Raw genomic sequence first — 11,269 nt, 5'->3', positions numbered from 1 at the left:
TAATACAAGTACAAGAATGCACTGCAACACCAGGCATGCCAAGACCTGCAAGCCCAGCTGCACCTTTTCCCCACTCTATTGCACATTCATCCAACGTCAGAGGTCAGTACTGTTCATCGTTTTTAATTACCTTTGTTTTTAATTGTATAAGTGGCAACATCCTTGCTTCAACCCACAATCTTTATTAAATAGTTCTTAGGTGTAATACTAAATAAAAATAGACCAAATTTTAAAAAGTTCACACTTGATAACTTTTATTATTAATCATAATTTTCCAACAATAAGTAAAGTAAGTAAATAAGTACAATAATTAAAATAAATATTAATAATATTTCAAAAACATTTATTGCACATTTTAATATACATTGACACATGACTATTATACTCAGTTTAAATAAACGATGCATACAAATATAAATTTATATCTAGACAGATTTAATAAATATTCCAATAAATAAATGGACGTTTGCTGGTCAGCATGGGGGAAGGACGGCACAGTTTATAGCTTAAGACTTCATTTCTGTTTGGAACCTGAAACAAATCAACAAACAAAAAAGAAAATTAATTAATTTGGCTCATTAAACAGAAGCACAACACAAACCAGCATGTCTCTTATATTCATGTCAAGATTCTGAGCTTGTTGGACATTTCACTTCAAAACCATGGACCCCAACACCTTGGTTGGTGACTATAACAGCATTTAGTCCTCTACATAGGCTTTTCATGTGGATTTTGGATTGTCAACAGTCAACAGAGCATTTGTAAAGTTGGGCATAGACACAGTAAATCAATGTTCCAATTCATCCCAAAGGTGTTTGGTAGGGTTAACACCACTCTGCTAAGGGTTTCCCAAACTGCTGACAAAAATACCTATATATTTAGAATGGGTGTCCTATACTTTTGCCAATATAATTAAAAAATGTTAAATTTAAGGGTACGAATAGGATTAATTATTGACTTTAATGGTGTACACCCATGGTGTATAAGCCGTCATTTCACATACATCTGGAAGATACTTAAAATCAAAGTTACTCACCATTGCGTCCAACGATGTTGCAGCCCAGGGTGGACATGGAGCCGATCCGGTCCAGTCTGCGGCCGAAACAGCCCGAGTGTTTTCTGGAGCCTGTGTCCTGACGCACTGACTTCAGGTCACGAGCAGACAGGAAGTCCCTTGCGATGGCCTCAAGCTTGGGGATGACCTCCTCCTCTGGGAGCACAGTGTCGTCCAGGCTCACAACCTCAGGCACCTGGGTTTGAGTAGGGAATGATTCTTCCAGCTGGCGCAGCAGAAGCTGAAAAACAATAATAATATACTGAACATCCAACATCTTAGACCAGTGGTCTTAATGTCTATGTGGGTTTCCCTCCATGTCCAAACATTCAGAAGGTGAACTGGCTGCTATACATTGGCCCAGGAGTGATGATGTGTGATGCACTATTACTGTGACCTTGACCAGGATTTAGTGGTTGGCAAAAGTAAATAAATCAAAGACGTATACACTGTTTTCTAATTTGTCTTACATGGTAATGACCCCCCCCATAATCATCCAGTGACCCACTATTGGTTTCTCACCAGTTAAGAAAGCCCAACATAATTACGAGGGATCTTCAAAAAGTTTTATATTTTCATTGGGAACGGTGAGCGGTCTCAGTGTCTGACAGACTGAGAGAGCTTATAGTCTGGATTTAGCGCCATCTGATTTGGACGCTCAAAGAAGCTTTAAGGGAAAGAAGATTTTCATGTGAAGATGATGTGAAAGCAGCAGGATATTCCGCTAGCACACTCCTCGATTCGAAACTCTGCATTGCCACGGGTCGGCTGGGTGCCATCTAGCGGGCATAATTGACAGTGCCTGCAGCAGACATGTTTCTGCTAGGGCAGGATGACTGGACCATATGGGTGGGATCTTCAAACGCTGTGTAAGGACCCTGATTAGCAGATAGAGAGGCGCCTATGCAGAATGCATGGGTGAAAAAGGGTTCCGCGAAAGGCTGCACATGGGTCGGAGGAGGCGTGAGCAGCAATATACACACCCTGCCTGCAATCAGGGATCCCCCAGCAGCGGAAGACAAACGAACTACAATAAATTGGGAGAAAATGGGAGATGATGCTGCGGAAAAATGCATCAGAAGGTAACTATGTAGAAAAGAAACTTTTTGAAGAACCCTCGTAATTTAACGCTATACATTTTGCTGTAAAGAAGTGTAGACCAGAACTAGCAAAAATGTATCTGTAGTGTGAATTATGCTGCGTTACAAATTGCATCCTATTGTCATTTCCTTTATGATGATATTGGTATTGCAATACACATAGGCTTAAGCTTGTTGGACGTCCCATTTCTAAACCATGGACATTAATTTAAAGACCCCACTCTATTGAAAAGGTTTTCCTAAAGATTCAGTCACAAGAGCATGAGATCAGGTACTGATGTTGAATGATGAGGCCTGTTCCAGTTGATCTCAAAGATGTTCATTGGTTCTAAGGTCAGGGCTCTGTGCAGGCCACTAGAGTTCCTTTACACCGTACTTATCAAACAATATCTTAATAGACTGATATTTCATCAAGCTAAAGCTACACTTGACACATCTGATCAGTCATTTGTAGACCAAGACCAAGCAGAATTGTGTAAGTATGGTTAGTATGGAAACCTAGGTATGTAGCCTCATCAGCATCTTATGGTTATATAGGCAAGCTACTGTACATTATTTAATCAAATAGTATGGAATGTAGGACAAGCATAATAAGACTTACCTTTAAGACGTCTACATCTTCGCTGGTCAAGGAAGCACTCTGAAGCGGATGAGCACTAGAAAGTGGCAAACTTAAAAGCAGAAGAAAACAAGCAGAAGGAATGTAAATAGGTGCCATGTTTTTGTCCTCTGTAAGAAAGCAGGCAAAAATATTCTATTAACTATTACTATTGCTATTACTAGTCTTTTTGAGCTCCGTCTCTGAGCGCTAGTTAGGATAAGGCCCTCCTTTATACCCAAAGTCAGTCCGCTGAAGTTATGTGAAGAATTAGCGGTTGCATTCCAACACCTCCTTTGATAAAGCTGGCTGTCGGAAATAAGTCCTTTTTAAGCCTCATCCTCGTAGATATGATCCCTGTGACATGACTCAACGTGCTGTGTTTAGATACCGAGCTTCCTCGAAATTACGCCGCATTTCCTCCTATTGACCAACTGCACGATGAATTATAAAAACAAATAAAATACGCTATCTAGCCAGAAGTATATGGACACCTGGCCATTAGCTTGTGTGTGCCCATTTAGACAAAGAGGCATTTGTAGGATCAAGCACTTATAGTATTTTAGCCAGTATTTTACAGTAATTTATCCCAAACGTGCTCAGTGGGATTGAGGTCAGGGCTCATTGAAGGCAAGTTTTATCAAACCGTGTCTTAATAAAAAGAGCCTTCAAAAAACTCGTCTCACAAGTGAAAAAAAACGATCTGTCTGGCACCGATCTGATACTCTGTATAGGTCCGATATTGGCCCAAATCACTGGATCGGATATCAGAAGGAAAAAAACGTGTAATCCGATCCGATACTGTTGCTTAATGTAAATAACACTTAATGTAAACAAGGCCATTGTTTGTGTGTAAAGCAAATAACACACAAAGATACATTCCAACAGAGTGCGGTTTATTGCCAGCTCATCATTAACATGTGCCACTGATCTACAATTCATCTGCAACAGCCATTCAGAAATTAAAACACACTGATCTACTTAAACTTTTAGCATTTTAAATCATCATCTACCACTGCCACATCTAATAACACTGTTTCTTCTTCTTCTTTCGGCTTTTCCCTTTTCAGGGGTTGCCACAGCGAGTCATCCTCCTCCATCTCACTCTGTCCACTGCCTAATAACACTGTTTAAACACAATAAAAATCATCTACTACTGCCACATCTAAAAACACTGTTTAAACACAATAAAAATCATTTACTACTACCACATCTAAAAACACTGTTTAAACACAATAAAAATCATCTAATACTGCCACATCTAAAAACACTGTTTAAACACAATAAAAATCATCTACTACTGCCACATCTAAAAACACTGTTTAAACACAATAAAAATCACTTTATAAATGATAAATTGCTCACCTGAGATAAAGAAAACTTATCTTGTCCCGGCTTGGAGATCTCTCACATCCTCAACAATTAATCCATTAGTGTTATGAAATAAAACAAACTACACCATTTCCCGTTTAGCCACAGGTGTCCTCTTTATAATCCAGCAGGGTTTTTTAAATAAGCGAGCCTTTGTTTTTACCTAAATCTAATCTCAAAACGAAAATCTCAACTCTGCGTCAATTCTAATTGGTCCATCGCGTTTGATTGACATCAACATCTTCCAATTGTAGACACTTTGGACGACACGCCGTAAAGTGAGATGTGTCACTTGAACAACATCTCGAAAGTGAAACCAAAAATGCTGCTAAATGTTCTGTGTGTAAAAGTAAAAAAATAAAAACAGCAGTTTTGCAGAAGTGTGATGTTGTAGGTTCTGTATTTATTCCTTTAGAATATTTGTTTCACAGTCTGAGCATTGTTATTTAGCTAGTTAGTGTAACCATGGTGCATTGAGACATGTATTATTACTGCTTAGTTGTTTGAGAGAAGAAATGACGGTATCGGATTGGTATTGGTATCGACCGATACTAAATTTGCAGTATCAGACATAAAAAAGTGGTATCGAGCCAGCCCTAATTTTTTTGTATAATTTATTTTATAGTATTTCCAAACTTCAGAAAGCTTTGTGCAATAATAAATAATTTTAGATCAGTAAACAAAACATATCTTTACACAACAAGAACATGGCTAGAACATTTAAAAAACACAAAATTTTTAAAGCAGTATGTTGTTTCTTTAAGAAACTAAGCTATCCAACCTCACTATCAAATTCAGGCAGTCACATTAAAGTTTCTACATGAACACTATTCTATATAGATATAGGAATATTTTAAATGGAACTAAGAAAATCAGTGTTCAAAGTTTTTTTTTAAGGTTCTTGGACTCCACTGATCCACAGTAGGAGCCATTATGGCCAATGGCTTCATTTATCTTCTTTTATCACCAATTTTTCTCCCAATCTAGTCCTACCCAGTAACCCAATTGCATTTCGCTTTCTCTCTACTAATGTTGACCTCCGCTCCTGACAGAGGAGAGCCGTGACTAACTCATGCCCCCTTAGACAAATGTGTAGTAGCCAACTGCATTTTTTCACCTGCACGAGGTGAGTTCATACACTGCTCAGTCTCACACACTGATGTCCATTATCCCCCGTCTCTGTGCAGCCATCGATCAGTCAGCAGAGGTCATATTTGCAGCATTCATGATTCAGCATTAAAACATGGTGGTGGTAGTGTGGCAGTGTGGGGGTGCTTTGGTATGTCCAGACCAAAAGCAATGAACAATAGTCTGTCCCTGTGCTGAAGGTGGCATGTAATTGGGCTTTCTTTGCAAATAGAAACAATACTAAATAAAACAGCTTTCAAAAATGTGTTCTGTTTGTAATAAAATTTTATATTTACTTTCTTTTTTGCATACATTTCTTTACAGCAACATACTAATATTACATGATTGATTCAGATCTGGTGACCTGGTGGGAGACCATTGATGTATCCTAAACTCATATATCATGTTATGGAACCAGTTTGAGATGCTTTATGACATATGACTACAGCAAGCATGAGACTGTGTCATAAGATGGGTACATCGTGGCCAGTCTCATTATTAAGACAGTCTGTGGTACTTCAAGGATTAAAGGATGATCATTTGGTTTCAGGGATCCAATGTGTGCTAAAAAAAAAAAAACCATCCCGCACCCACCATTACATAACCTTCTACAGCCCCAGGATTTATGCCATGTTTGGAAATGTTTCGCCCTACTATCTGCATATCACAGCAGGATTGAGATCATACCAGACTTTCAGTGAACCTGTGCCTACTGTGGTCTCAGATTTCTGTTTTTGGCTGACAGGAGTAAGAACTATAAAACACTGTGCACTGTTTACAAATGAACACATTATTCCTTCTTGTCTTTGGACACTAATATATAGAATATAAAAAATATAAAACTACTAGCTGTAGTCTAATGCAACACATTACATTGCCAACTTACTCCATTTGTTGTTAGTTAACACTAAGGAATGTGTGGATCAGCAGTTATTTTACAATTCTTGTTATTATTTTAAAAGAATGAATAGCTCATCTCTTTCTGAGGTCTAGCAGTATAGTAGAGTCTGTCCAATATACAAAAATAGTCAAATAAGTATCTTTGTAACAGGTTGATTACCTCCACTTCTTATCCTCACCACAATGAACTTGGTATGGCATAATTCTAACACGGCACTTCAGCCATGTAGCACCATTTATATTGTGAAATATGTTGGTGGTAGCATCCTGTTTTAAAAGTGCTTTTAGCAGAAGGGACTGTTAATCTAGTCACAGATCTCTATAGCCCTCTGTCCACAGTCATAAACGTTTATCCCATATTGTATAACTGTCCTCTCTTATTTCACTTCTGACCTTTTAAGTCCCATAAAGGTGTACTTGTGCCACTTGAGCTGTCTAGTTTTACTCAGTACATGTGACTTATCATGAGTCGACACCCATATTATGCAAAATATTTATTTCGTAGCATCATGCACTCTATAACATATGTATATGAACATGAAATAAATAGATACAACAGCACACCAATTCAGAAACAGTAAAAAGCAGCAGATGACGGGATTAAAAAACAACTATTTACAATTCAGTTACCACAGTTAGCACTAAATACATAACACTCAAGAACAATGATCTGAACACAACTGTAAACATGTCAATAGGTGAGATATGCCCTGCCCATGGAGTTCAAGTAAGAATTTTCAGCATCCAATTCCAGCACAGCCCAAACCTGGAAAGAAACACACACACAAAAAAAGTTTGTTACAGCAAATCTACTGAATTGTAAATCATATTAGATTTTTATTTTGTGTTTTTGTGGTTGGGGCGACTATAGAGGAAAGTGAAGTATTGATTTCTTTTGTGTGAACTATTAAAAGGATAAAGAACCTAATAAACGACCATATAAAGGACCATTAAACAGTGGTTCTTCTAAGTGATCACTCTAAGAACTCTCAACTTATAAACTTATATGTAAGAAACTTTTATTTATACTAATAAGTGTCTAGCCAGTTCAATTTATATTTATTTATTTATTACAATTTTAACATTTGGGCGGCACGGTGGCTCGGTGGGTAGCACTGTCGCCTCACAGCCAGAAGGTCCTGGGTTTGATCCCCAGGCAGGGCGACCAGGGTCCTTCCTGTGTGGAGTTTGTATGTTCTCCAGGTGTCTGCGTGGGTTTCCTCCCACAGTCCAAAAACATGCAGTCAGGTTAATTGGAGACACTGAATTGCCCTATAAGTGAATGTGTGTGTGTCTGCCTGTCTGCCCTGCGATGAACTGGCGTCCCATCCAGGGTGTTACTGTGTGCCTTGCGCCCAGTGAAAGGCTGGGATAGGCTCCAGCACCCAACCCCCCACCCCCTGGCAACCTTAATTGGATAAGCGGATAAGAAAATGAATGAATGAATGAATTTCAACATTTTATTTGACACTTTGGTTCATTTCATGACAGGACAGCTAGCTACATGATTCATCAGTTCAAGTTTAATGTCAAACATCATCACAGGCAATTTTGTATCTCCAATAATTCTACCCTAAATGTCTTTGGACTGTGGGAACCCACACAGCCACGGGGAGAACATGCAAACTCCACACAGAAAGGTCCCGGACCACTTCACTTGGAAATCTACCTCATTTTGACAGCCTGCTGGATACTTGATTATAAAGTGCAGATCTATACAGTGTCGACGCACCTGACTCGTTCAGCATCCGAGTCCACTAAAGGAACCGATTCTCTCGAGTCGAACGCCGAAGCAGCTCCTCAGCCCTCCTTTCTTGAAGCGGCTGCGTTTGGACACGGTCAGGATGTCTCCGAGTAGCCGGTCTATGGCGTTCTCTTTAGCCGCCAGCGCAGCGGTGATGTCACCTCCGGTCCAGCTGCTCAGAGCCCGGCGTTCCGCGGTTCCTCCTTCCCGTTCTCCCTCCGCTTCTGTCTGCGCCTCCTCCGCGCTGAAGAGAGCGACGTTCCCGGCTGCTTCCTCCTCCTCCAGCAGCTCCTTTAGGCTCTCCTGAACACAAAGCATCAATTTTATTATTAATAAGTGCTTATAGGAGAAAAATGTGATGTTAGGATTTTCAGCACTAAAATTGTTTTTTAATAATAATAATAATATTACAATTAATAATAATAATAATAATAATAATAATAATAATAATAAAAGTTTCATTTACATGCAAACGTCCGAACGCGTTTTATTTATTTATTTATTTATTTATTTATTTATTATTTTATGTAGTCTGTTAGTCAGTCACTTAGTTATTGGAAGAAGAATTTATTAATAAGATAGAATTAATAAACCATAACATTTAATTAAAGGCAGAACACTATACAATGACATTTTGACCCCCAGTTGTTTTTTTTTGTTTTTGTTTTTGGTTGGGACCACTATAGAGAAAAGTGAAGGATAAATAACCTAATAAATGACCATATAAAGGACCATTAAACCGTGGTTCTTCTATGTGATCACTCAAGAACTTACATTTATACTTGTAAGTGTACTGAATTCGATATTTCTTAAAAAGTAAAAGAAAAAAATAACTTTGTTCAAGTCTAGCCAGTTAAAATTTATTTATTTATTTATTTATTAGGATTTTAACCCGATGTTTTACAATTTGGTTCTGTTCATGACAGGGCATGAACTATTCTTTGCTACAGGACCTTTATTCTGTGCTACCCACCTAGCCAGACTTTATTTTGACTATTGTTTCTTTGCTGAATGAAACATATTTCATTTAATATGTGTTTTTTTTTCCAGTATGGTATGTTATGGCATTTTTAAGATTATATGATGATATATGATGTGATTCAGAATGAAATGGAATATAAGTGAAATACAAAATAAATAAATAAATAATAAAAAATATTTTAAATATTTATATAAAGTTTTACTAGATTATTTCCACGTGTTTACTATTGTATATTATGATATTTACTTTCTTTTTTTTTTTTACAAAAAATAATAATAATTACATAATAAGCTATTTAGTTTTTAGGACAAAATAATATAAAAATAAAATATTTTGTTTTTTAAATACTACATAATGAATAATTAGAATAACACAGACAGACACAGACAGACAGGATAGATAGATATGCATATATTTGCATGAATAATTGTATTTATTATATTTTTTCCTTTAAAATCATCTCATTTCTATTAGATAGATAGATGGATGGATAGATAGATAGATAGATAGATAGATAGATAGATAGATAGATAGATAGATAGATAGATAGATAGATAGATAGATAGATAGATAGATAGATAGATTGATAGATAGATATTTGCATAAATAATTGTATTTATTATATTTTTTACTTTAAAATCATCTCATTTTTATTAGATAGATAGATAGATAGATAGATAGATAGATAGATAGATAGATAGATAGATAGATAGATAGATAGATAGATATGCATATATTTGCATAAATAATTCTATTTAATAGATTTTTTTTCTTTAAAATTCTGTTCTATTGTTTTCTTTAAAATTCTATATTTTTTATTAGAAATATATATATATAGATAAATATGCATATATTTGTAAAAATAATTGTATTTATTATATTTTTTTTCTTTAAAATTATCTAATTTTTATAAGAAAGAATAAATCCCAATATCTAATATGTAATATATACAATGCTGTACAATAGCTTGAAAAAAATATATACAATTAACATAGATACTGTATATAGATAAAAAAACATAAATGAAAGAAAAAGTTAGAAAACCTTATATTTGATGTATATAATAATACAATAATAATAATAATGACAAATAGAGCTGATTAAAAAACAAACAAACATGGATATAACTGGTCTATTAAAAGCAATGAAGAGACAATAAAAAATAAAAAAAATGCGCAATTAAAGACATCTAATATATCTGAGCACAACACAGAACATAAAACAGTCCCAGTGACTCGAAAACCAAACATGTCTACCTGTAAAATCAAAGCATCATCACCTCCACCACTCACCTGTAACTCAGACAGCGGTTTGGCTGTGATGAAGCTGAGCAGTAGAAGTGATGAGAGGCAGAAGAAGGACAGGTAGGCAGTCATGATGTGTTCAGTAGCTGCGCACGTTCACAACACTCCTCGCGCACCTCAGCTGCACGAGCTCTCTCCAGGTGCGCGCTTTATATCTGCACCCATTTCGTCACGCGCCACCAGAGAAACCTAATGAGCTATACCGAACAAGAAGGGGTGGAGGGGGGCATATGAGGGCAAACTACACTTCATTTTGCTCATAATCGCACACTGAGTGCGCACCAAGAACCACAATGTCAGAATGACTAGCAGGGTTGTCAGATGATTTTGATAGTTCCAGTCAAATCAGTCCAAAATCAGTTCAGGACAGAATGCACCTGTGGAACCAATTACATTAAACATGTGCATCCGGTTCTTTCTGTCTTTATGTTATTAGAATAACCCTGTTGGGTGCGAAAAACAACCTTCTGATTACCAGTTCAGTACCTTAAGCTACAACTGCAATTTATAACTGATAAAAAAATGCAAGCATCAAATTTTGCATTTTGTTGCATGTCCCAACTTTTTTTGAAATGGGGTAGTACAGTGCTAGCTGATATGATTTTTAATAAAACAACACTTTAAATGACAATAAATTGTATAATAGACACATTTTACTAGTGTTCTTAGACTTTCTCTAAACCCCCGCCCCATATAAGTTGCAACCTACATCGATCAGCCATAACATTTTATCAGCTCCACCATATAGAAGCACTTTGTAGTTCTACAATTACTGACTGTAGTCCATTTGTTTCTCTACATACTTTTTTAACCTGCTTTCACCCTGTTCTTCAGTGGTCAGGACCCCCACAGAGCAGGTATTATTTAGGTGGTGGATCATTCTCAGCACTGCAGTGACACTGACATGGTGGTGGTGTGTTAGTGTGTGTTGTGCTGGTATGAGTGGATCAGACACAGCAGCGCTGCTGGAGTTTTTAAATACTGTGTCCACTCACTGTCCACTCTATTAGACACTCCGACCTAGTTGGTCCACCTTGTAGATGTAAAGTCAGAGACGGTCGCTCATCTATTGCTGCTGTTTGAGTTGG

At 36.9% G+C, this 11,269-nt stretch overlaps 2 protein-coding genes across 2 annotated transcripts; both read right to left on the bottom strand.

Annotated features, from left to right (window-relative positions):
* Positions 1-1,028: 1,028 nt before the first annotated feature.
* Positions 1,029-2,872, bottom strand: nppb (natriuretic peptide B). The gene is made up of 2 exons (XM_062998515.1): positions 2,756-2,872; positions 1,029-1,295 (listed from the first exon to the last, which is right to left on the bottom strand). The coding sequence occupies exons 1-2, from the start codon at positions 2,870-2,872 to the stop codon at positions 1,029-1,031; spliced, it is 384 nt and encodes a 127-aa protein (XP_062854585.1).
* A 3,760-nt stretch (positions 2,873-6,632) lies between these two features.
* nppal (natriuretic peptide A-like) lies at positions 6,633-10,276 on the bottom strand. Its single transcript, XM_062998514.1, has 3 exons — positions 10,170-10,276; positions 7,884-8,198; positions 6,633-6,917 (listed from the first exon to the last, which is right to left on the bottom strand). Exons 1-2 carry the CDS (start codon positions 10,251-10,253, stop codon positions 7,893-7,895), a joined length of 390 nt encoding a protein of 129 aa, XP_062854584.1. The 5' UTR covers positions 10,254-10,276; the 3' UTR covers positions 6,633-6,917; positions 7,884-7,892.
* Between the last annotated feature and the right edge of the window lie 993 nt (positions 10,277-11,269).

Source organism: Trichomycterus rosablanca, chromosome 7 (genome assembly GCF_030014385.1).
Source record: "Trichomycterus rosablanca isolate fTriRos1 chromosome 7, fTriRos1.hap1, whole genome shotgun sequence".
NCBI classification, from domain to species: Eukaryota; Metazoa; Chordata; class Actinopteri; order Siluriformes; family Trichomycteridae; genus Trichomycterus; species Trichomycterus rosablanca.
The sequence above is the reverse complement of the archived record's forward strand: the minus strand, read 5'-3'. Positions and strand labels throughout refer to the sequence as shown.